Consider the following 27,787-nt stretch of genomic DNA (forward strand, 5'->3'; position numbering starts at 1 on the left):
GGGGGGGGGGGGGGGGGGGCAGAGGATCCCAAGCAGGCTCCGTGCTGACAGCAGCAAACCCAATGTGGGGCTGGAACTCCAACCATGAGATCATGACCTCAGCTGAAGTCCCTCGCTTACCTGACTGAGCCACCCACGCAACCTTCAAATGCGTGTGTTTCAATAAAAACAATACCTGGGGCGCCTGGGTGGCTTAGATGGTTGAGCCTCCGACTTTGGCTCGGGTCATGATCTCACTGTTCATGAGTTCGGGCCCTGCGTCGGGCTCTGTGCTGACAGCTCAGAACCTGGAGCCTGCTTCGGATTCTGTGTCTCCCTCTCTCTCTGGCCCTCCCCCGTTCATGCTCTGTCTCTGTCTCAAAAAGAAATAAACATTAAAAAAGATTTAAAAAAAAATAAAGCAACCTTTAAAAAAATAATAAAATAAAAACAATACCTCAAAGCATATGTTAGCGCAGGCTGTACTGAAGGGAAATTATTGCTGGAATATCAAAGAAATTCCAGTTGTCTTGCCTTTTGAGGAAGAGTAAGCATATGAAAAGAGGGGGAGGGTAAAACCCACCTTGTTAAGAACTATCCAAAGCTGATTCTTCAAATGAGCTTTCTGGAAATCTCGGTCTATCAGGCACCAAGACATCTGGTTTTTTCTGAAACCAAAACTGAATCCCCGCCCAGCTCGGAGGCTTCACTACGTAAGTGAAAGTAGGTAGGGCTTCTATTTGTGCGAATTGTCTTCCCCTTTCCCCACTCCACTTTCTTTTTCATCTATGTGGAATTTCTGGCGTGTTAAACACGCTAAACTACTTCAGCCTTTGACAACATCTTGCCTCCCGGAAACTGACGAAGACCCGGTTTAGTTGGCCCAGAACGCAGCTGATGTCAGCTACTCCGAGCCAACTCACTTCCGGGGGGCGGGCCAGGCACACTGTGTTCGTCCCGCCTCTAGGCGGAAGTGCTTGGCTACGGCTACGCCGTCGCCCCGCCTATTGGCCTTTGCCCCGTTGAAGGTGGGACTTCCTGTCTCGTGTATCCAAGGTCTTCATTAAGTCAGTGCAGGCCCTGTGGAGGAGGGTGTCAAGAATGTGGTGGCGAGCCTGGCAGCAAATTAGCTGGGCCTGGTAGAAGGGTACTCACCTATTTATTACTGCAGTTATCTTTACTGTCCTCCCACGGCGTCTCCCAGAGGCCTTGGAGCCCTGAGAACCCAAGCGTGTGCCCGCAGGTTCCGTGAGGGCCATGGAGGTGCGGCCGCCAGCGCCACAGAGCTACTTCTGCCGGGCGCTGTGTCCTTTCCCTCGGGTTTTTGCTGCGGGAGCTGTGGCTGCCGATTCGGAGAACCAGAAGCTGTCTTCCTACGTCCCAGAGCCTGATTACCTGGAATCCGGATGGGACCGCCTCCGGGACCTGTTTGTCAAAGAGTAAAAGTGCCTAGGGTCTGTGGGGAGGGGACTGCGAAGAGCTGTCCTGCAACCTGGGTCATCCTGGGGTGAAGGACCCCTGAGTGATGTGGTTTGTTTTTGAATAAGATTTGGTGTTGTAATGTTTGTATCCCAAGTTTGTGTCCTCACATTGCCATTTGGTAGTTCTGTTGATTGACAGGACAGTTTACAAATGGTAGGGGTGAAACTCATTATAAATCAGAGCATTTTTAGAGAATATAATCTTAGTGTAATCCCCCGATTTTACAAATTAGAAGAATTGGACCGAGCTAATTAGTGTCAGAATTGACCCTGGAATCCACATCAGCGAGATTACGCTCCAGTATTTTTTTTCTCATTTCACTTTATTCCAAACTTTGGTATTTCATGACCATAGCTCCTCCTTCTCTCCAAAAAAATGGAGATTGGAGAAACGGCAGAGAGAGCTGTAAAATGTTTATTCTGTCAGATAATGAATATATAAAAAATAATAGCAAGTATTGTCTCATTTTTATAAAAGAAACGATATTAGCTAGATCAACAAATAAGGTTATTTCAGAATACAAAATTAACTTCAAACTGAATTCACTTTAATGGAAAACTCATTTCATTTATTCATTTATTTCATCATTTATCAATTATTGGTGGAAAAATGGCCCTTTCATGAAATACTTTACAATACTACACTGTTACCAGATGGTTAAATTAACTTTGAAGCTTTATTATGTTGCTGAGATTGTTGGGACAAGGAGTTGGCAGAATCGTGTTTAATTGCTTTATTGAAATATCATCTTTATTAAAGATAATGAGGCAGCCTTTCTCATTGGTCCTTCCAATCAATATTTACTTGAGATACTTGTGAAAGATCCTATGTAGTATATAACAGAAGGGTGTTATTTTGATCAGCTTTGGAAACCACAGAATGTTGGAGCTGAAAGAAACTTGAAGGTAATCTAGGTTAACTTCTATGTTCCCCTCCATCCTAGATGAGGAAACTAAAGTTCATAGATTGTGATCTGGCTGCAGATCACTTAACAGTGGGTAACAGAACCAGAACCACAACCCTGTTGTCACTTGTAGTTTAGGTCTTTTCTACCACTGTGCTATTTCTTCACCATTTATTAGCTGTTTGGGCCAACCATAGGACTTCTTAGAGCCAAATAAATAAAATGGAGATAAACATCACCTATGGCATGGAATTTTTCAGAGAATGAAAAGGAGGCAAAGCATATTCATCTGGCTTGTTAAATTTTAAGCTTTTACATTTTCTCTTTTCTGAGTTCTGTCATAGGCCAATTTTTAGGTAAATGTTTTTGATCTTATTCACTATACAAGATAAGTACAGGGTTCAAATTATAGCAGTTTTTTTCCTATTGGCCTAAGTAAGTATAAGAATTACAGTTTTCTGAGAAATTTTATTTAGATTTCTCTTGTAGATGCAGGAGCTGTAAAGACTCACTGATTCTGATTTCAGAGATGTGGTTATTGATAATTAGAATTAGATAAACACCTAATAGTCTCCGAAGAAAGTGATTTAGTAATGTAAATAACATTTAGTATTTATCTAGAGGGCCATTTATAGTAACATAATACTTAAAAACTTAGCTATTCATTAGAGCTTCTAGAAACATCTTCAAAGCTTTATTATCAATTCTAATTTCTTCTTTTGAGAGTAACAAATTGAATTAAACAGTGGTTTTTCCTTAGGTTGGTCTGTGGTGTCCATTGTACAGTGAGATTTCTCATTTGTTGCTTTTTATCATACAGGCCCAATCTGAGCATGGCATAAAAGTGAAGAATTCAGAAAGACAGGTTTTGATTTTTTTTTTCTTAATCTAGGATTTTGTTCTTGAATACATTGTCCTAAAATCCATAAGTTTGTGTCATTTCCAAAAGTTAGCTTAAAATTCCAAAAGGGAAATCTTGATCCTTGCATCCAGCGTTTACATATTCTTCCTGATTCCAGAGATGTAGTGGACTTGTAATAGTCATCAAATAAAACCACCTTAGAAAAAACCATTATTGGAGTATAATATGCATCTATTTACACATAAATATATTGATCAACAAATTTTCACAAGCTAAACATAGCTGTGTAACCAACACCGAGAAACTGTTAGCAGCATTTCAGAAGCTCCCCTTTGTGCCCCTTCTAGTCACTATCTTCCTAAGGGTAATCAACCAATAGCTTAATTTCTAACAGCATAGGTTAATTTTGGCTGAGATTTGAGCTACTTGTGATAGAACTGTGGTATTTAATTCATCAGGAGATTTTATTAATCCGGAGATTCTGCCCGTGATGAAAAATGTGGTAGTGTTAGTATTGGGGTCATTTTGAATGTGCTGTCTTTTGGAGAGCAGTATCCATAAACTAATCCCAAACAACATTGTCTTTTTGATGTCTTAGTGAACAGCAGAGAACTTCAAAGGAACTTGAGAATATTTATAAGGCGGCTATTTCAGCAGGCATCATTGGCTGGGCATATGGAGGAATACCAGCTTTTATCCATGCTAAACAGCACTATGTTGAGCAGAGCCAAGCAGAAGTTTATCATAGCCGGTTTGATGCTGTGGTAAGTACTGATATTCTAAAAGTATTTGAGGGCATATTAGTTTAGTAATTCACTTTACACTTAGCTATTCAGTTAGGTGGTAGGGTTGGAAGAGTTAAGATGTCAGAGTAAAGAAACAAAACCTGCACTTAACAACAGTAGACGTATTAATGCTAAAGAGCATACACATGGTTTGTCAGACTACTTTTCTTATCTTCAGAGGGATTACCACCATGGCTCTACTTTCTGAAATATATTTCTATCACTTCTCAGTCTTTTGGCTAAGATCAAGTATAGTATCTGAAATATATTTCTAATCCCTAGCTAAATCATCAAGGCTTAGCTGTAGCATATTAACCCCATTCACAGGGTCTCCTTGGAGGACACTAAAACAATAATTAGCATTTATAACTCTACAGTTTATAGAGTGCTAACTCTTTTGTTAGATCTGTACATCAACTCTGTTGTATAAGTGAGGAAGTTACAGCTCAGAGAGTTAGTTGTTTGGGTTTTGTTTTGTTTTTTTAAATTCTTTCAGCCTTAAAAGTTGTAAAAGTAGTACAAAGAATTCCTTTATACCTATCACCCAAATTCTCCAAATGTTAACTTTTTTTTTTTAATTTTTTTTTTTCAACGTTTATTTATTTTTGGGACAGAGAGAGACAGACCATGAACGGGGGAGGGGCAGAGAGAGAGGGAGACACAGAATCTGAAACAGGCTCCAGGCTCTGAGCCATCAGCCCAGAGCCTGACGCAGGGCTCGAACCCACGGACCGCGAGATCGTGACCTGGCTGAAGTCGGACGCTCAACCGACTGCGCCACCCAGGCGCCCCTCCAAATGTTAACTTTTTATCACATTTACTATAGCATTCTCTCTCTGTATAATGCATATTATTGTTTTTTGTGACTGCTAAAGAGTAAGTTATAGTCATGATAAATACTTCAGCATGTATTTCCCTGAAAACAAGGACATTCTTTTATATAACCACTATATAATTATCCAGATCAGGAAATTATCACTGATACAGTACTATTGTCTTATTTTCAGACTTTATGTAAATTTTGCTAGTCGTCTCTCCAATATTATTTATTTATTTAAGTTTATTCATTTATTTTGACAGAGAGTGTTCAGAGGGAGCTGAAGTGGGGGAGGAGCAGAGAGAGAGGGAAAAAGAGAGAATCCCAGTCAGGTTCTGTGCCAGGCTCCACACTGTCAGTGCAGAGCCCAGTGTGGGGCTCAGTCTCATGAAGCATGAGATCATGACCTGAGCCAAAACCAAGAGTCAGACACTCAACCAACTGAGCCACCCAGGCACCCCTATTTTAAAAGTAAATAAAAATAATTTTTTTTCCAGGTCCAGCATCTAATACTGGATCAGATGTTGAATTTGCCTTTCATGCCTCTTTAGTCTCCCTTTTTTTTTTTTTTTTTTAATTTTTTTTTCAATGTTTATTTTTAAGGGACAGAGTAGGAGTATGGAAGGGGCAGAGAAAGAGGGAGACACAGAATTCAAAGCAGGCTCCAGGCTCTGAGCTGTCAGCACAGAGCCCGATGCAGGGCTCGAACCCACGAACTGTGAGATCATGACCTGAACCGAAGTCGAACGCCCAACCTACTGAGCCACCCAGAGGCCCCTCTTTAGTCTCTTTTAATATAGAACAGTTTCTCTTTCTTTAACTTTCTTGATTGTGACATTTTTGAAGATTGGGGGCTATTTATTATTTTATTTTATTTTTATTTTTTATTTTTTTTAATTTACATCCAAATTAGTTAGCATATGGTGCAATAATGATTTCAGGAGTAGATTCCTTAGTGCCCCTTACCCATTTAGCCCATCCGCCCTCCCACAACCCCTCCAGTAACCCTCAGTTTGTTCTCCATATTTATAAGTCTCTTCTGTTTTGTCTCCCTCCCTGTTTTTATATTATTTTTGTTTCCCTTCTCTTTTTTTTTTTTTTTTTTTTTAATTTTTTTTTCAACATTTATTTTTGGGACAGAGAGAGACAGAGCATGAACGGAGGAGGGGCAGAGAGAGAGGGAGACACAGAATCGGAAACAGGGTCCAGGCTCTGAGCCATCAGCCCAGAGCCTGACGCGGAGCTCGAACTCCCGGACCGCGAGATCGTGACCTAGCTGAAGTCGGACGCTTAACCGACTGCGCCACCCAGGCGCCCCATGTTTCCCTTCTCTTATGTTCATCTGTTTTGTCTCTTAAAGTCCTCATATGAATGAAGGCATATGATATTTGTCTTTCTCTGACTAATTTCGATTAGCATAATACCCTCCAGTTCTATCCACGTAGTTGCAAATGGCAAGATTTCATTCCTTTTGATTCCCAAGTAATACTCCATTGTATGTATGTATATGTATATATGTATATGTATATATATATACATATATATACATATATATATACACATCACATCTTCTTTATATATTCATCCATGTATGGACATATAGTCTCTTTCCATACTTTGGCTATTATTGATAGTGCTGCTAGAAACATGGAGGTGCATGTGTCTCTTCGAAACAGCACACCTGTATCCCTTGGATAAATGCCTAGTAGTGCAATTGCTAGGTCGTAGGGTAGTTCTATTTTTAGTTTTTTGAGGAACCTCCATACTATTTTCCAGAGTGGCTGCACCAGCTTGCATTCCCATGTGGGCTATTTATTTTGTAGAATGTTCTTCAATTTGGATTTGTTTAATGTTTTCTCATGATTAGATTCCAGCTATGTGTTTTAGCAGGAATACCCTAGATTGGGGTATTAGTACTCCTTACTTCTTACTTAGATGTACTTAATGTACTTCTTACTTAGTACATTATATCAGGAGCACATGATATCTATTGTCCCTTTACTGATGATGTTTACTTTAGGCACTTGGTTAAGATGGTCTCTGCCAGGCTTATCCACTGTAAAATTACTATTTTTCTCCCTTTGTAATTTTTTTATTTTTTATTAAAATTTTTTTTTGAAAGAGCACACGTGCAAGCAGGGGAAGGACAGAGGGAAAGGGAGAGAGAATCTCAAGCAGGCTCCACACCCAGTGCAAGCCCAGGTGGGACTTGATCTCAGGACTGAGATTATGACCTGAGCTGAAATCAAGATAATTAGTAAATGTAATTAGTGAATATCTTATGGATACTTATGAGATACTTTGAGACTATGTAAATATCCTATTTTTCATCAAATTTCCATGCTTTAGTTTTAGTATTCAATGATGACTCTTACCTGAAAGAGTTAATACTGTGGTGGTTGCGAAATGGTTATTTTCTAATCCCATCTTTCCTACATTTATTGCTTCATATTCAGCTTTAAGGAAGAGCTTTCCCTTCTCCTGTATTTGTCTTTTTATAATTTATTTCTATCAATGTGGACTCGTGGATTCTTGTTTTACTCTGTAGCTTATAATCCATTCTTATTATTTATCTTGATGCTGAAATTGGCCTAGATTTGGACATTTGGAGCCCTTTAAACTAGCTCCTTTGTTCTTTTTATATGTCCCCATCGTTCTTTGAGCATATCTTTATTTTTTGGCATAGCAAGATGTTCCTGGCTCATCTTTTACTTTTCCAGTACCAGCCCCAGAGTTAGTCATCACCAAGGAGTTCTAGTTTCTTTTAGTGGAAAAATTATATATAAAACTAAGATTTGAGGGGCACCTGGGTGGCTGAGTCGGTTAAGCGTCCGACTTCAGCTCAGGTCATGACCTCACAGTTCATGAGTTCAAGCCCTGCGTCGGGCTCTGTGCTGACAGCTCAGAGCCTGGAGCCTACTTCGGGTTCTGTGTGTATCTCTCTCCCTGTCTCTCCTCCGCTTGCACTCTGTCTCTCAGAAATGAAATAAAAACATTAAAAAAAACAAAGATTTGATGCTACATATGCTCACTTACAGGGATATCATGGCTTCTATAAGCCCTAGGAAATGTGTGTGTGCTCATATATACTTATGTACACATATTCATACACACATCTATATCTATTTATTTATCTGCCTATTTGTTAAAAGCCACAAGTCCATACTGATACTCTTCAGAGAGGTTTTGACTTGCCCAGTATCTTGTAGTAGTTAAGGATCCACTTAGGGATTCTCTCAAAATCTAGACTATATCCTCAGGATATTGTACCAGACTTGCTCCATGGTGATGTGGAGACAGACAACCTGTCTTCCAATTCTGACTTACTCCTTCTTGGCTGAGTGATCTTGGTTAGAAACTTCCTCTCTGTGCTTTAGTTAAATCTGAAACACCTGCCTAAAAGAAAAGTTGTAAAGATTAAATGAGGTAATATGTTAACACAACTTTTACATAGAACGTGGGCAGTAAATATCAGTTCTCTTTTCTTTGCTCTTTTCTCTATATCTGTATTACTATCATCCTTACCCTTTTATTTACCATTTCTTTGGTTCTTTTTTATTTTATGGTTTCTTTTTTCCAAGATTTCTTGGATATAAAAAGCATGTCTAATACTGACTTTATATTTGCCATGGCATTTGCCACATAGATTCTCTGTTTATGCCTCATTGATAGATTGCTTGGTTGACACTGGCAGTTCTTAGTTCCTTTTCTATTTCCTGATAGAATAGGATGCACATGGGACTTTTGCTTAAGTTTCAGTAAACGGTATTTCTAGAGATCTTAATAATGTTTGTGTTTAGGTGTCCCTGCCTAATCCATAGCCATCCTTCTACCACAGTTTTAGAATAAAGAAGGTATTAAGGGGTCTTGGAACCTCACAGCCTTTTCATTAACTTTAGCAATCTGCACATCGTGCTGCCACACGAGGCTTCATCCGGTATGGCTGGCGCTGGAGTTGGAGAACTACAGTGTTTGTGACTATATTCAAGTAAGTTCTCTCTGAGTTGTGACAAAAGGTCTTAGTATTATTTTGGGAGCACATCTTTTGAGCAAGTGAGATTTTTAAAAACTAACCACCCACATGAAAGTGATTCATAATACCTTTTTCCCCAAGAACTTTTATCTATGTAAAAGATTGGTCCAGATATAGGTTTGCATCCATGGATGGAGGTCTTCCACCTATTATCAAAGTAGGGACAAGGTTTCTAAGTAAGAGAAATTCTTTGGTTCATTCTTCAACAGAAGGTCTACCTAGAAAACCTAGGGAATATTGGTAGTCCGGAACACATTGACGGGACCTAGACTAAGACCAGGAATTGACTTAGTAGGCATTTCTAATACCTACCACTTTAGTGAAAATTGTGGTCGAGAAAGTAAGGGGGATATGCTTTAAATTTTATGTTTTCTTCCTTCCCCCTTCTTCCCAGCACAGTGAATACTGGTCTAAATGTGTACCGAAATAAAAATGCCCTAAGCCATTTTGTCATTGCGGGAGGTAAGACATTTTTGTTCTTGTTTATGTTTTTCAGTCTTCTCAAATATGGTTTGGGAAATATTTAAGGACTTATAAATCAGAACTACTGAATTCTTTGGTTGACTTCTCATCACATCTCATTCAACATTCATGCAAAATGTATGGAGAGCATTATGCTTGGCCCTTGGTATACTTGGTGAACAAAACAGAAAAGGTCTTTGCTTTCATGGGGTTTTATAGTCTAATGTGGTTGGGGGAGAAAAAGGCTGCTGTGATAGAAAATAGCAAACAGGTGAAGCAATGGGATGATCAGGGTGAGTAGAGAAGGCCTTTATGGGGAGGTGACATTTAAGCTGATACCTGAAAAGTGTGAAGAAGAGTAGCCTATGCAGAAGGAACATTGAGGGTGAAGTCTCCAAGGCAAGAAAGTTCCTCAAAAGCAGGATAATAAGGCTGGAACATAGTCAGTAAGGGGAAGAGTGGCTTGAGATAAGTTTGGTGAAATTACATAGAAAGGGACCAGATTTTTCATACTAAGAGTTTGGATTTTATTTTAAAGCTTTATGCCTCTGGTAAATGTGACCTCTTTAAAATGAACATTAAAGAATAAGTATTGAAGTATTATTTCCAGAAATGTAAATGTGAAGTGCCACATATACTCAAACACTCACTACCTCATGTAATTCTCTCACATGCAAAAAGGTACATATAATTCATAAAACATTTAAAAATTTTTTTAATTTGGAAATAATTTCAAGCTTACAAAAAGTTTTAAAAATAAAAGTAATACAAGGAACACCATATAACCTTTATATACAGAGAGTCAGTTGTTTACATTTTAGCCCATTTGCTTCTTGACTTGTTCTCTCTTCTGAGTGCATGCTCTCTTTCTCTGTGTATATGTATATATACACACAGGCAAACACATGTACACATAATTTGAACTTAACAATTTAATGGAAACATTTTAAAATATAAAACTAGAAATAGGCATTAATAGCATTGGAGCAGCTGGAACTTGCCCTTTTTTAACTCGCCACCATTTTTCCCTGGGTATTCTGTAGGCTCAAATGCCTATATCCAAACCAAACTCTGTTTTCCTCCCCCAACTTCCATACTTGCTCCTGTTGTTAGGTTCTTTATAATTTACCATGTTAAACAAATAAACAAAAAACCCGGAAACCAGATAATGATATGGTTCTGCCTTTTATCCCCCTCTTTGCAAAGTTCTAATCCTTTAATTAGATTCCTTTAATATGTAGGGACTCTCACCTCCTCTTTCTTCCCACTGCTGCTATCTGGTCTTCCCTGTTTCTAGTCTTGGTTTCCTCTACTTCCACTGTTACCTTAGTTACTTTTTGGAAATATGAATGTGAGTATAACACTTTTCTGCTTGAGCTTCTTTCATAGTTTCCCATCATTCTAATGTTGATTCTTGATCTGGTCCTCACGTACCACTCTTGTTCCACCCTGTGACTCTACTCTTGATTTCCCAAACCCATCATAATCTTGCTTTACATGTATTTCTTCAGCATGCCTTCCCACTCCTGCAAATAATTTTATTCAGCTTTTATTGAACCTGTCTTTCAAGGTTCAGCTTATCTGTCAGCTTTAGTTTCCTAGTCCCTATTTTCTTATTTTTGGGTCTTCAGGTGTCTTTCCCCTATATTCCCATAATTAACTATAAATATTTTAATTTTTTTTTTTTTTCAACGTTTATTTATTTTTGGGACAGAGAGAGACAGAGCATGAACGGGGGAGGGGCAGAGAGAGAGGGAGACACAGAATCGGAAACAGGCTCCAGGCTCTGAGCCATCAGCCCAGAGCCTGACGCGGGGCTCGAACTCACGGACCGCGAGATCGTGACCTGGCTGAAGTCGGACGCTTAACCGACTGCGCCACCCAGGCGCCCCTAAATATTTTAATCAAAGCACTTACGACTCTATGTTGTACCTGTTAACTTGTTTTGCTTCTCCACTAGATGACTTACTTGATATCAGAGAAAGTCTTCGCCTTTTTTTTTTTAAATTTTTTTTTTTTTTTTTCAACGTTTATTTATTTTTGGGACAGAGAGAGACAGAGCATGAACGGGCGAGGGGCAGAGAGAGAGGGAGACACAGAATCGGAAACAGGCTCCAGGCTCTGAGCCATCAGCCCAGAGCCCGACGCGGGGCTCGAACTCACGGACCGCGAGATCGTGACCTGGCTGAAGTCGGACGCTTAACCGACTGCGCCACCCAGGCGCCCCAGTCTTCGCCTTTTATATCACAACTATTTGACACATAGTAGAGTAGAATAAATGTTCCTTGAATGTAAATTGAGTGTAAAAATTAGTAAAAAAATAAACATGATACAAGATAAGTTTTTATCTCAAACCAGCAACCAACATTGAATTTAATGGTATAACACTGAAGTAATTTCCCCTGAAGTCAAAATCACGTCAAGAATGTCTCGCCTCATTATTATATGGCATTCATCTGGACATTTATAAATGTATATTTGACATCTGGAATGACTGAGTGAGGAGCTTGGCAAATCCTTTCACAAAAAGCAACAATAGAATTGGACATAATTATCAAAAACAACCATTTAAAGATGCTGGAAATTGACCACAGGCACACAACAAATCAGTAAGCATTTATCCAAGAATTTCTACTGAGTTTCAGTAAGAACATTGGGAGTCTGTGGTGTTTCAGCCTAGGGCTCCTCCTGCCCCCCTAGCCCACAGCTCTGTGATGCAGAAGTTTCATAAGGACAGGCAGGAGGACTGGCTTTCTGCTGCTTGAGGGCGCTGACTTTATTTGGAGCAGAAAACAGAAAATTCCAAGCCAAGGCGTGTTGCTGAAAACAATTGCAACAGGGAAGGATAATATCACACAGCTAATCTGAGGTTTTGATACTATTTGGGGTAAGGAATAGACTGGCAGATGAGGCAGAATCTTAACAGGAATATCTAGGGAACAAGACAGCCACAGGGGGTTTTAATAAGATTCTATGTATCCCTAGAATTCTGGAAAGTTGCACACATGTGTAAGTATGTATTCATGCACACTATGGAGAGACTGGCAAGGGCCCTAGCAAGCTACTTATCTTTGGTTAGTTGTGAGGGTTAATTGTGAACACCAAAAGAAAAAGCCAGAAGAGATTTTAAACTGTCTAAACTTTGAATGCATTCTTCAACCACAGATACGTTGGTAAAGGATAGGAGCGTTACTAGCTTGGGATGCTTAAGCATAATTTCTGACAAATCATTGGCTGACTACTTAAGCCAGTGTGATGCCTAGGAAACCACGCATACAAATAAAAACTGAGCAACGACATTAGTGGCTGTACTCTGCAGAAAAAAGACTCCACAGAACTAGTCCGGGCAAGTCACTACATAGACAAAGAATTACAGTCATCCCCCCTGTGTGGGGGGTGTTAACTCCAGAGTTGCTATAATTTATTACCTAAAATGTCCAGTTTTCAACAACAAAAAAATCATATGACATGTAAAACCAGGGGATTAAAAAAGCACTCACTGGGAATGTCTCTGACTGGACCCATCCATTGAACATAGAAGACAAGGTTTCAAACCATTTTAAAGAAATATAAAAGTATGATGATAGTGACTTACCAAATAGAGAATATCAATAAAGATAGAAATTATAAAAAAAACTCAAATGAAAAGTTGAAAGTTGATACAACAATAGAAATTAAAATTTACTGGAGAGGAGGAGCTCAACACCAGTCTTGAGATAGCAAAAGAGAATTCATGAATTTGAAGAGGGATCAATATAGATGATTTTTTGTGAAGAACAGAATTTTTAAAATGAAGAGAAATGAACTGAGCCTGAGCAACCTATAGGACACCATCAAAAATACCAATAGATGTGTGAAGGGAATGTTAGGTAGAAAAGAGAGAAAGGGTTAGAAAAAAGTATTCTAAGAAATAATGGTCCTTAACTTCCCAAATTTGATGAAAAATATTAATCCACACATCCAAAAGGTTCAACAAACTCCAAGAAGAACAAACATGAGGAGATTCACACCTACGCACATAATAGTTACACTGTTGAAAGAAAAATCTTAAAAGCAGCAAGAAAAAAATAACTCCCATGAGGAACACCAAAGAGGATTAACAGCTTATTGCTCATCAGAATGATGGAAACCAGAAGGCAGTAGAATGCATCCAAAGGCCTGAAAAGCATAAGTTGTCAACCAGGAATTCTGTTTCTAACAAACCACTCTTCAAAATTGAAGGCAAAAATAAAGACATTGGCAGATAAACAAAGAAAAATTGTTACTAGCAGATCTGCCTTAACAAAAATACTGTAGGAAATTCTTCACGCTAAAAGGATGTAATAAACCAGATGGTAACTTGAATCTATGAGAAGTATTAAAGAGCGTTGATAAAGATAATTATATAAGCTATTATTAAAGGCTGTATAAATATTTTTTCTCATAACTAATCTAAAAGACAATTATGTAAAATAATAACAAAATTGCAGTGTTAGACATACAGCATATTTAAAGTTGTATATGGCATTAATAGCACAAATGAGAGGGAAGGAATGGAGGTATGTTAGAGCAAGGAGATGACACCAAATAGTAACTTGACAGGAAGAAATGAAAAGTACTAGAAATGGTTAATATGTAGGTTAATATAAAACACTCTATAAACCTATTGTTTTCCTTTCTTTTAGCTGTTTTTCCCTAATTTAAAAATAGTATTTGAAGGACTCCTGGGTGGCTCAGTCGGTTGGGCGTCTGACTTCAGTCATGTCATGATCTCACAGTTTGTGAGTTCGAGCCCCACGTCAGGCTCTGTGCTGACAGCTCAGCGCCTGGAGCCTGCTTCAGATTCTATGCCTCCCTCTCTCTCTGCCCCTTCCCCACTCATGCTGTGTTTCTCCTTCAAAAATAAATAAACATTAAAAAATTTAAAAAATAAAAATAGTATTTGAGGGAGTGCCTGGGTGTTTCAGTCAGTTAAGTATCCGACTGTGGCTCAGGTCATGATCTCCCGGTTTGTGAGTTAGAGCTCCACATCAGGCTTTCTGCCGTCAGCAGGGAGCCCATTTCATATCCTCTGTCACTCCCTCTGTCCTTCCTTCACTTGCATGTGCTCACATTCTTGCATGCTCTTTCTTTCAAAAATAAACTTTTTTTTTTTTAATTAAAAAAAATAACAGTATCCAACTAAGTGGCTAAGTTGGTTAAGCAGCTGACTCTTGATCTTGGCTCCGGTCATAATCTCACGGTTTGTGAGTTGAACCCCCACATCTGGCTTTGTGCTGACAGTGCAGAGCCTGCCTGGGATTCTCTCTCTCCCTCTTTCTGCCTCTCCCTTGCTCGTGCACACACACTCTTTCTCATCAATCAATCAATAAACTTTTTAAAAAATGCTAGAGACAAAGGACATTTTATAATTTTTTTTTATGTTTATTTTTGAGAGAGAAAGTGAACAGTGGATGGGCAGAGAGAGAAGGGGACAGAAGGTCCAAAGTGGGCTCTGCACTGTCAATGGAGAGGCTGATGCAGGACTCGAACTCACAAACTGAGAGCATGACCTGAGCCAAAGTCGGATGCTTAACCAGCTGAGCCATCTAGGCACCCTCATTTTATAATATTTAAAGGACCAATCCATCAAGAAGATATAACATTTATAAACATATAAACATATAAACTAACAACAGAGCTCATAAATACATAAAAAGAAACACTGAATTGAGAGGAGAATAGACAATAACAGATTGTGAAATAGACAATAACAGATCAGGAGTTCAAGCCCCACATTGGGCTCAGTGCTGGTGGCTCAGAGCCTGGAGCCTGCTTTGGATTCTTTGTCTTCGTCTCTCTCTGACTCTTCCCCCACTCATGCTCTCTCTCTCTCAAAAAATAAATAAGCATTAAAAAAATTTTTTTAAATGACAAGATAACAGACAACTTTAGGAAGACTGACCAAGAAAAAGAAAATAGACACAAATTAGCAAAGTCTACTCAAGAAGAAATAGAAAATTTGGATAGCCCTACAACAAGTTAATAAACTAAATTGTTAGTTAAAAACCTTTTCACAAAGAAAGCCCAAGACCAGATGGCTTCAGTGGCTATTTGGGAAGTTTCTTTCACAAACTCTTCCATAAAATAGAGGAAGAAGGAACACTTTCAAACTTATTCCTTTGGACTAGTATTATCCTTGATACCAAAGCCAAATGAAGAAGATGAAGATAGCAAAGAGAACTACAGATCACTATCACTCAAGAGTATATATACAGGGGCACCTGGGTGGCTCAGTCAGTGGAGCATGTGACTCTTGATTTCAGGGTTGTGGGTTTGAGCCCCATGTTGGGTACAGAGATTATTTTATTTATTCATTTTTTTTGGTTTTTTTTAAATATAATATAATATAATGTGTGTGTGTATATATATATATATATATATATATATATATATATATATAGTCAAATTAGTTTCCATACAATACCCAGTGCTCATCCCAACAGGTGCCCTCCTCAGTGGCACCTCCTCACCCAGTTTCCCCTCTCCCCCATCCCCATCAACCCTCAGTTTGTTCTCAGTATTTAAGAGTCTATTATGGTTTGCCTCCTTCCCTCTCTGTAACTTTTTTTTTTTTCCCCCTTCCCCTCCCCACTGGTCTTCTTTTAAGTTTCTCCGGATCCACATATGATTGAAAACATATGGTATTTGTCTTTCTCTCCCTGACTTATTCACTTAGCATAATACTCTCCAGTTCTATCCACATTGCTACAAATGGCCAGATTTCATTCTTTCTCATTGCCAAGTAGTATTCCATTGTATATATATATCACATCTTCTTTATCCATTTGTCAGTTGATGGACATTTAGGCTCTTTCCATAATTTGGCTGTTGTTGAAAGTGCTGCTATAAACATTGGGGTACAAGTGCCCCTATGCATCAGTACTCCTCTATCCCTTGGGTAAATTCCTAGTAGTGCTATTGCTGGGTCATAGGGTAGATCTATTTTTAGTTTTTTGAGGAACCTCCACACTGTTTTCCAGAGTGGCTGCACCAGTTTACATTCCCACCAACAGTGCAAGAGGGTTCCAGTTTCTCCACATCCTCTCCAGTATCTACAGTCTCCTGATTTGTTTATTTTAGCCACTCTGACCAGTGTGAGGTGGTACAGAGATTACTTTAAAAAGAAAAGTATGTACACAAAAATCCTTTACAAAATATTAGTAAACCAAATCCAGCAACAACCAAGGATTATATTCTATAACCAAGTAGAATTTATCCAAGGAATTTAAGGTTAGCTTAGAAAACTATTTGACAAAAATCCAACATTCATGATAAAAACTCAACAAACTAGGAATAGAAGGGAGCTTCTTTAACCCAGTGAAGGTCATCTATCATCTATTAAAAAACCTACAGCAAACATCGTATTTAATGGTGAAAGACAATGATTTTCCCCTAAGACTGAGAACATGGGAAAGCTGTATACACTTGTAATTAAGGTGTATACTTGAGATGAATACAGTTGTATTCAGCATTATACTGGAGACTTTAACCAGTGCATTCAGGCAAGAAAAAGAAATAAACACTAAGGTCGAAAAAAAAAAAGTAAACTATTTACAGAACACATGGTAATAAAGAGTTTGTGTAATAAAGAGTCTGACTGACGTTTGGCTGCTGATAGCTTATAAGCCTCACTACTCCCTCCCCCCTTTTTAACTGACTTTATTTTTTAGAATAGTTTTAAATTCACAGTAAAATTGGGCAGAAGATACAAAGATTTTGCATATACAATAAAACTTTGGTTTGGGAGCATAATTCATTCTGGAAACATGCTTGTAATCCAAAGCACTTGTATATCAAAGCAAATTTCCTCATAAGAAATGATGGAAACTCAGATGATTTGTTTCACAACTCACAAATATTCATATAAAAATGATTACAATACTGTAATATAATACAAATGAATAAGGAAAGTACAAAATATAAAGAAAAATAGATTAACCTGCACTTACCTTTGAAAATCTTTGTGGCTGGTTTGAGGGAGACGAGAGAGGAGGATTATTGTGTAGGACAACTTTAGTACTAACGGATGTTGACTACAGTACAGTATTAATAAACTCTTGTCATATACTGTATTTAATGTATTCAGCATAAGACAACAGAGGGAAGGGTCTATATCTGCAGGCAGCCTGACCTAGAATGAAGCAAAGCATTCCTAAGCTTACTCTTGTATGGAAAAGCAAAGGACTGTCCACAGGTGCTTTGAAGTGACAAAAAATACACTAGTGCCAGTTGTGGGCACCTTCCAATGTTCTGAAAAATCACTGATTTCCCATGCTCTGAAAAGCCTGAAACTGAGCATCCAAGCATGGGAGACGATCACCCACAATCTCCCAGAGAGGGAGAAAGAGAGAGAAGAACTATTGGCTCAGTTGTGATCATGTGACATTCAGTGTCAGGTGCTACTTATATTGCAAGTCTTTGCTTGTTTATCTAGTTGAAATTTACTAGAAATAATTGCTTATCTTGTGAAACATTCGCAGAACAAGTAAATTGCAATCCAAAGTTTTACTGTACTCCTCCCCCCGCCCCAACATACACACTTAAACATAGCCTCCCCACTATTAACATTTTACCCCAGGGTGGGATACTAGTTACAGTTGAAGAACCTACACTGATGCATCATTATCCTCCAAAGTCCATAGTTTCCCTTAGGTTTCACTCTTAGTGTACATTCTGTGGGTTTGGACAAATGTATGATGACGTGTATCCATCGTTGTGGTATCATAAAGAGCATTTTCATTGCCCTAAAATTCTGTTCCACCTATGTATCCTGCCCACCAACCCCTGATAAACGGTGATCTTTTTTTACCATTTCAATAGTTTTGCCTTTTTCTAGAAAGTTATATAACATTTTCAGATTTACATCTTTCACTTAACAATATGCATTTAAGTTTCCTCCAGTCTCTCTTCATGAGTTGATAGCTCATTTCTTTTTAGCGCTAAATAATATTTCATTGTCTGAATATACCAGTTTATTTATCCATTACCTACTGAAGGACATCTTGGTTGCTTCCGAGTATTGGCAGTTACGAACAAAGCTGCTATAAATGTGTGCAGGTTTTGGTGTGGACACAAGTTTTTAGCTCCTTTGGGTAAATACCAGGGAGCGTGATTGCTGGATCATATGGTAAGAATATGTTCATTTTTGTAAGAAACTGCCAGACTGTCTTTAAAGTGACTGTACCATTTTGTGTTCCAACCAGCAATGAATGAGAGTTTCTTTTGTTCTACATCCTTGCCACCATTTAATGTTGTCAGTCTTCTAGATTTTGGCTATTCTGATAGCTTTTTAAAAAATATTTATTTTGGGGCGCCTGGGTGGCGCAGTCGGTTAAGCGTCCGACTTCAGCCAGGTCACGATCTCGCGGTCCGTGAGTTCGAGCCCCGTGTCGGGCTCTGGGCTGATGGCTCAGAGCCTGGAGCCTGTTTCCGATTCTGTGTCTCCCTCTCTCTCTGCCCCTCCCCCGTTCATGCTCTGTCTCTCTCTGTCCCAAAAATAAATAAATGTTGAAAAAAAAAATTTTTTTATTTTTATTTTTTATTCTTTTTTTTTTTTTTTTTTTTTTTGAGAGAGAGGGAGAGAATGAGTGAGGGAGGGGCAGAGGAAGAGGGGGAGAAGAATCTTAAGCAGGGTCCACACCCAGCGCCGAGCCCTATGCGGGGCTCCATCTCACTACTGTGAGATCATGACCTGAGCCGAAATCAAGAGTCAGCTGCTTAACTGAGCCACCCAGGCACCCCTAAAAAAACAGAAAGAAAAAAATACACACACACACACACACACACACACACACACACACACATGTTTAAGTTTATTTATTTTGAGAGAGACAGAGTGAGCAGGGGAGGGGCAGAGAGAGAGGGTGAGAGAGAATCCCAAGCAAGCTCAACAGCATGGAGCCCTACAAGGGGCTCGAAATCATGAACCCTGAGATCATGAGCTGATCCAAAACCAAGAATCAGTTGCTTAGCCAACTGAACTACCCAGGCACCCATCCCCCCCAATATTTTATTTTTAAAAAAATGCTTTCTTTGGAAAAGAAGACTTGAAAAAAAGACCAAATTTATTACCATCTCTGGGTAATGTTAATTAAAGGTGATTTTTTTTCTTGTTAATTTTAAAATTTAGAAAATTAAAAAAAAACAAATAGTACTTAAATAAGACACATAAGTCTCAATTGTTTTTTTAAAAATGTTACTACATGAGATGCATTAGTTGTGTTGTGCATAGGGAGGAAAATGAATGACGTCCTGGATATACCAGACCAGTGGGAAGGAAAGGGAGCCTGTGCACTGACCACCTGGTGGCACTGTGGACCAAATGCCCACTTGCAGGCCTGCCTGAGGGGTGTGTAGCAGGACAGAAAGGGTGAAACTGGAGCAAGGTACAAACTGCAGGGGTTTTTGTTCTTTGGGGAAAGCTTTTCTTGAAGAAGGATGAAACTGAAGAGATGGGAGTGAAGAAATTACAGATTTTTAAGGTGGGCAAAAATGAAGCAGAATGAGAAGAGGTTGGACCCATAGAACCGATATACAAAAATTAGGTTTGTAAAAGGGATGTTTCTTCCTTTGAACCTGCAGTGTGGAAGAGAAACTAGCTGTGTTGGCATTTTATTTATTTATTTTTATTTATTTTTTTTTAACATTTATTTATTTATTTATTTATTTTTCAACGTTTTTTAATTTTTGGGACAGAGAGAGACGGAGCATGAACGGGGGAGGGGCAGAGAGAGGGAGACTCAGAATCGGAAACAGTCTCCAGGCTCTGAGCCATCAGCCCAGAGCCTGACGCGGGGCTCGAACTCCCGGACCGCGAGATCGTGACCTGGCTGAAGTCGGACGCTTAACCGACTGCGCCACCCAGGCGCCCCTGTTTATTTATTTTTGAGACAGAGAGAGACAGAGCATGAATGGGGGAGGGTCAGAGAGAAGGAGACACAGAATCTGAAACAGGCTCCAGGCTCTGAGCTGTCAGCACAGAGCCTGATGCGGGGCTCAAACTCACAGACCATGAGATAAGACCTGAGCTGAAGTCGGCCATTCAACCAACTGAGCCACCCGGGCGCCCTTGGCATTTTAGATTCAGGAAATCTAGGTTGTGGTGATGTATTATTGATACTGGGTTCTGAAAACTTACTTAGCGGTTTATGTTCTTTTTATAGAAGAAAAATTTTTTAAATGGATTCTAGTACTTAAAGATAATTTAATATTGGGTTTTTTGTTTGTTTGTTTGTTTGTTTGTTTGTTTTAAAATAGCTGTCACAGGAAGCCTTTTTAGAATAAACTTAGGCCTGCGTGGTCTGGTGGCTGGTGGCATAATTGGAGCCTTGCTAGGGTAAGTGTTAATATGGTTTGATACTAAATTAACACAACTTTCATTAATGCCTTACTGTTAAAAATCTCATGCATTTCTAAAGAATAAATTTAAATCTTACAGCCTATAAAAGGACTTCAGCTTTGTATTGGCTGTCGCTTTGACTGTCAAATTCTAATCTTACCCCAGTTGTTGATTTTACTTCCAATTATCACTGCTTAGATATCACTAACACCTGAACCTATTTGTAATTTGAACAATGGTATTTACAAGGAGCAGGAAAATAATAAGAAACAATTAACAAGCACATTCTATTAAAATTTTTTTTTGTTTGATTTTGTTTGTTTAATAAATTAAAAAATTTTTCTTCTCCAACTTGTTAATTTGAAAAAATTTGAACCTACAGAAAAGTTGAATGAATTAGTACATCAAACACCCATATACTCTTTTCACTTATGTTCACCAGTTAACATTTTGACAGATTTGTTGTATGTCTCTGTATATGTGTGGAATGTGTGTAAATTTCTTTTTCTTTCTCCTTTTTTCTTTCTGGCTAAACTGTTAGAGACCTCATAATTCTTTACCTCTGAATACATTAGCTGGTATCTCCCAGGATGAAATGAAGAACATTCACCAATGATACCACAGTATAATCATCACAGTAAATAATTTAGCATTGATTCAATATAGCTATCTAAGATATGGTCCATATTCAAAAATTTTCAATTATTACAATAATGTCATACATATATATACTTAATTCAGGATCCAGTTGCATATTGCATTTACAGTTTTGATTCCTTTAAGCTAGAATAGATCCACTGCTCTTTTTCCCCCAGAAAATTTCCCAATTTCTTTTCATTATCCCTTCATGAGTAGATTTAGGTTAAATGTTTTCGTCAGGAATACAGTGTAGGTGAAGTTAGTCCTTCTCCGTGTATCACATCAAGATACATATTGTCGGGGCGCCTGGGTGGCGCAGTCGGTTGATCGTCCGACTTCAGCCAGGTCACGATCTCGTGGTCCGGGAGTTCGAGCCCCGCGTCAGGCTCTGGGCTGATGGCTCAGAGCCTGGAGCCTGTTTCCGATTCTGTGTCTCCCTCTCTCTCTGCCCCTCCCCCGTTCATGCTCTGTCTCTCTCTGTCCCAAAAATAAATAAACGTTGAAAAAAAAAATTATAAAAAAGATACATATTGTCTTCACCTATTGTAAGTGATGTTAATTACTTGGTGCAGTACTTTTCTATTGCTGTGTAACAAACTACCACAAACTTTTGTGGCTGGAAACACCACCCGTTTATTATATCACAGTTCTGTAGGTCAGAAGTCTGAGGAGGCTGATGGGCTCTCTTTGTTCAGAGTTTTACAAGGCCAAAATCAAAGTATGGATCAGGCAGGCTCTTATTGGACTAGGGAAGAATCTGCTCCTACACCATTTAGGTTGTTGACAGAATCCTTGTGGCTGTAGGGCTGAAGTTATTGTTCCCTGCATGGTTGTCAGCCAGACACCAGTGTTCCTAGAGGCATACATATTCCTTGCCACAGTGCCCCCTCTGTGTTCAGACCAGCAACTGGTATGTTGAATCCTTCTCATACTTTGAATCTCTCTGACTTCTCTCTGCCACCAGAGAAAACTCTCTGCTTTTAAAGGGTTCATCCAGATAATTTCCTTTTTGATTGACTCAAATTCAACGGATTACTAACCTTAATTACATCTGTAAAATTTTGCTATGTAACAGAATCATGGGTATAATTTATAGTTGAGGAATTAGGGCAGGACAATTTGGGGGGCTATTGTAGAATTCTGCCTACCATAGTTAGTATTGACTTAAATTTCTCCACTGAAAGGCTTCTGTTATTCTCATTGTGATTAGTAAATAATCTTGGGTAAGACTATGTGAATAGCATGTTCTCCAGCTATCTTTTTTCTAGTGGTTTTAATGATCTATTATAATTGTTGCCATAATCAGTTATTACTGATGGTTGTAAAATGATTTGTTAGTTCTATCTTTTCTTCTGTTTTTATTAGTTGGCATTCACCTGAGTTCTCCCTTTGCCTCCACCTACCCTCTCCCTTTTTCTACCCCCTTTTTAGGAGGAAGTTACACTAGACTTATGGATTCCTTTTTAAAATTATTTTTAAAAATTCAGCATGTCATAATCTATTGCTGACATGATTTTTGTTATATTGTGTTTTGTTTGTTTTTTAGTAAATTCTACCCTCAACGTGGGGCTTGAACTCAGGACCCCAAGAGCAAGGGTCACATGCTCTACTGACTGACCCAGCCAGGCACCACTTGTTATATTGTTAATATGCCATCTTGGCTTGAAGGGAAAAAATGTTGAAATTAGCAGCAAAAATAATTTCTTTTTCATTGTCATTAAAAACACATAGCATAAAATTTATCAGCCTGACCATTTTTAAGTGTGTAGTTTAGTAGTGTTTTTATATTCACATTATTGTACAAAAGATCTCTAGAACTTTGGCATCTTGCAAAATTGAAAACTCTGTACCCATTAAACATTAATTCTCCCTTCCCCTTGTCCCCCAGCCTTTGGCAACCACATTTTTACTTTGTTTCTATGATTTTGACTACTTTATTATTTTTTAAGTTTGTTTATTTAAAGAGAGAGAGTGTGTAAGTGGGATAAGGGCAGAGAGAGAGAGAATCCCAAGCAGGCTCCACATGTCAGCATGGAGCTCGACACAGGGCTCAAACTCATGAACTATGAGATCATGACCTGAGCTGAAATCAAGAGTGGGATGCTCAACCAACTGTGCCACCCTGGCGCCCTGATTTTGACTACTTTAGATACTTCATATGAATGGAATCATATATTATTTGTCCTTTTGTAACTGGCTTAATTTTACTTAGCATAACATCCTCAAGGTTAATCTATGTTGTAGCATGTGACAGGATCTTTTTAAAGGCTATAGATACCACATTTTCTTTATCTGTCTGTCAATGGACTTTGCCACTTAGCTACAGTAATTTTTCAAATGAGCTTACTTATGTTGTAGCCAGAGGGAACTTAAGTTATCTCAGAGTCAAAAACTCCTTTTCTTTGAGAACATAAGAACCAAACCCTTAACTTACTGTAATAATTGTTATCTAAATCAGTTTCTCAATGGGTAACTATTGACAGTGTGGGTGAGACTGTTGTGCCAGACTTTTGAACTTTAGGATGTTTTGGTGGTTCCATCCCCAGAAGCCAGTGGTATCCTTCCTCCAACCAAATATGCCCTCCACAGTTCCTGCCTTCTGGAGGTTTTGGTACCATTCCTGTTACAATTTCATTTCTGAGAAATCTTCAGTATAAAGCTACTTACTAGAACTTGTCACAAGTATATATTTTCCCAGTTTATCATTCATGATAAAACAGCCAATTTATAGGCCTGTTGTTTTTATACCAGTTAATTTTGGGAAGTTGCAGTGATTGTTTTTCTCTACTGTTTAGAAGACCAGGAAGGAAATTGCGATTGTTTTTCTCTACTGTTTAGAAGACCAGGAAGGAAATTGCCTTAATAATTTTTTCTTCATTTGACAAGGACACTTTGTCAGAGTTCCTGTACCTGTCAGGGAATAAGTGGCTCAGTCGGTGTTGCTCCTGCCTTAGCAGACACTCACATGGTGTGTGGTCTAATGGCTGCTTTTTCCTAAGCTTTCTCTCTGCTTCCCCCTCAGCACTCCTGTAGGAAGTCTGTTGATGGCATTTCAGAAGTTCTACGGGGAGACTGTCCAAGAGAGAGCACAGAAGGATCGCAAAGCACTCCATGAGCTGAAATTGGAAGAGAGGTAAGGAGCAGGTGAAGATAAAGGTACCTGACTTTCCTAGCCATTGTGGTGTTCTCCTTAACCCAGGTACTCTAAACCACCACTCAATTCAAAGAGTTTCTGGGGCACCCGGCTGGCTCAGTTGGTGGCGCATGTGACTCTTGATCTCAGGGTTGTGAGTTCAGGCCCCATGTTGAATAGATAAGCAGTCTGGTTTTTTCCATGTTTTTACTTAAAACTTTGATTTGTGCTAAAAACACATACACATGGAAATTTTTTTTTTTTTTTAATGTTTATTTATTTTTGAGAGAGACAGAGACAGAATGTGAGTGGGTTAGGGGCAGAGAGAGAGGGAGACACAGAATCCAAAGCAGGCTTCAGGCTCTGAGCTTTCGGCACAGAGCCCGACGCGGGGCTCGAACTCACGAGCTGTGAGATCATGACCTGAGCCGAAGTTGGACGCCCAACCGACTGAGCCACCTAGGCGCCCCCACACATGGAAATTCTTAATATCTGTAGATCAGTTGTCCAAGGACTTAAGTTCTATATGAGAAAAAGCATTGATTTTATAGCCAATTAAACCTTGAAAACAGAGCTTAAATCCCAGCTAGGCTATTAATTCTGTGACTTTAGTTTCCTTAATTTCAAGCCCTCAGTTTTCTCAGCCATTCTATAGGCAGAATCACACCACAATGCTCAATACATATTTGTTTCATTCACTCCTCTTCTCCATTGTAAGAGGGTATGTGAGATATGTAGTTTTCTAAGTTCTGGGATAAAGCATTTAAAATTATAATGCCAGTATAAAATCTGGTGTGGAGAATTAAAAGCATGAAAGCGTTGTTAGCTTATTTCTAGTTCTTTAGATGTCATAAGAGGCTTTTTTTTTTTTTTTTAATGTTTATTTACTTTTGAGAGAGAGAGAGAGAGAGGAACAGGGTATGTGTTGGGGAGGGACAGAGAAAGCGGGACACACAGAATCTGAAGCAGGCTCCAGGCTCTGAGCTGTCAGCACAGAGCCTGATGCAGGGCTCAAACCCATGAACTGTGAGATCATGACTTGAGCCGAAGTTGGACACTTAACTGACTGAGCCAGGGCGCCCCAGAAGCTTTTTCTTTTTCTTTTTTTTGTTTTTGTTTTTTTTTTAAATGAAACTTTAAGAAATTGGAAAGGTAGGGAAAGTATATTGGTATTTGAATTTGATATAGAAAGTTGCAGAAAAATTAACATTTGGAAAAATATGAACAGATAATAATTATATATCAATAAAAAAGGGAAACCAGAAAAATAACTAGAGCAGTTGATCAGTTATTTAGAGATAGAAAACCTCAAGAATGGCTAAAAGAATTGAATTATAGTAATGCAAAAATACTTTGGCAAAAGGAAATAGTGTCAAAAATTTATGTGTGTGTGTGTGTATATACATATATATACATATATCTATATATGTATATATGTCTATATGTATATATATGATATTCCTGAGAAGAGTAATAATAGTTAAGAATTTATATGCCTGCTTCTTTGCTTGAAAATAATCATAGAGAAGTTAAAGTGAGAACATAAAACATTGCCTTAGTGAGCTGAAAATGTAGAAGCTTTGTCAGGGCACCTAGGTGGTTCAGTTGATTAAGTATCTGATTTCAGCTCAGGTCATGATCTCACAATTTATGAGTTTCAACCCTGTGTTGGGCTCTTTGCTGTCAGCTCGGAGCCTGGAGCTTGCTTCAGAGTCTATGTCTCTTTTTCTCTCTCTCTCTCTCTGTGCCCCTTCCCTGCTCATGCTCTGTCTCTCTCTCAAAAATAAATTTAAAAAAACATTTAAAAATTTTAGAAAAAAAAAAAGGAAAATATAGAAAACTGGCTATAGAGATATGGAAGAAGAAATGGTCAAACCTGGTTGTGAAGAGTTGAGAAGAAAGTCATAGATGACCTTGATAATCACTTCAAGGAAGACACTAATACTAGATTTAGAAAAAGAACTGATCTGTTACTTGGAAATTAGATTTTAATTCCTTGTAAATACACATCTATAGTGTTGTCCCATCTGACGTTTCCATCTTGAGTTTACCGTTGTGCAGTTCCCACAAGGTCTGGCAACAGAGAGTTAATGAAGTGGCAGGGCAGTCACATGCCCCCCCCACCCTGCCCTGTCCCAACAGGACAGCCAGGTTGCAAGGCTCACACTTCAGCTCAGGGTGTTTCAGCTCCTGCACGATACCCCTGTATGAACTCTGGAATATCGTAAGGATCAGAGCTGCCGCCACAGCAGTGTCCATTTTGGTGATATGAGAATTGTAGTCAGCATGTGAATGGAACAGGTTAGGAGAGCGAAGAAGGTCCATTATATTTAAAGTGCAGGGAGCAATGTTTGCTCATAAGTCACAGGGAGAAGACGACAAATACTATCTTTTAAAAAAATCAGTGCGCCTGGGTGGCTTAGTCGGTTGAGCTTCCAACTCTTGATTTTGGCTTAGGTCATGCATGTCCCAGGGTTGTGGGATTGAGCCCTGTGTTTGACTCCATGCTGAGCATGGAGCCTGCTTGAGATTCTCTCTGTCTTCCTCTGCCCTGCTCCCCCACTTGCGCACACACTCACTCTCTAAGAGAAAAATAAGCTAAAATAAAAATCTAAGAACTAAAGAAATGGAGCAGTACTTGATATATCCTTTTCATTCTTTTATTACAGTAAAGCCAGACTGCAATTTACTGAACTCCTCCCTGAAAAAATTGAAAGTAGCTTACAGAAAAATCGATCCAAAGATGATGTTAAGAAAATTGAAGCACTACTAAATCTTCCTAGAAACCCTTCATCAACAACTAAACAAGACAAAGACTGAAAATGTTCTGGACTTAAAATTCATTGGCAAATTGAAGGAATCTGTGTTGCCCTGTCCATTGAATGCCAAAGGCTAGTCTTCTCCTTGGCCAGCCTGCTGACAGATATAAGTGCTGGCACCTCTAGTGGCAGTGACTTGCTCTTATCTTTTGTTTTCACCAAGAATTGGGCAATTGTACACTCACTTTACTTATCCTTAAATTGAAATACATAGTCTTTCCTGATTGATCTATATATTTGGCATTGTATCTGTACTGGTCAATCAATACATATTTCTTTGCCCTGAATTTTACAATAGTAAATTAAAAATTTCCCAAAATTGGAGTTGAAATCTGTGGGTTGTATGTTTATTCTTGCAGCCTTTTAAAAAGATACTTAGTCACTAGAAGGAGGAGGTATCTCTAGGTAAGGCAAATGGGTCTGTGATGAAATCCTTGTGCCTTTGGATTCTAGAAACATTGTGGGCCTAAGTGTGTAGTGGGGTTTGGTTTTGTTTTAATAAAAAAGATAATT

General features: G+C 38.8%; 1 protein-coding gene across 1 annotated transcript; it reads left to right on the top strand.

Annotated features, from left to right (window-relative positions):
- Positions 1–1,008: 1,008 nt before the first annotated feature.
- TIMMDC1 (translocase of inner mitochondrial membrane domain containing 1) lies at positions 1,009–27,605 on the top strand. The gene is made up of 7 exons (XM_045502138.1): positions 1,009–1,418; positions 3,826–3,991; positions 8,729–8,817; positions 9,257–9,324; positions 20,602–20,680; positions 24,345–24,455; positions 27,125–27,605. Exons 1-7 carry the CDS (start codon positions 1,237–1,239, stop codon positions 27,273–27,275), a joined length of 846 nt encoding a protein of 281 aa, XP_045358094.1. The 5' UTR covers positions 1,009–1,236; the 3' UTR covers positions 27,276–27,605.
- The last annotated feature ends 182 nt before the right edge of the window (positions 27,606–27,787 follow it).

This window comes from Leopardus geoffroyi, chromosome C2, assembly GCF_018350155.1.
Source record: "Leopardus geoffroyi isolate Oge1 chromosome C2, O.geoffroyi_Oge1_pat1.0, whole genome shotgun sequence".
Taxonomy (NCBI): domain Eukaryota; kingdom Metazoa; phylum Chordata; class Mammalia; order Carnivora; family Felidae; genus Leopardus; species Leopardus geoffroyi.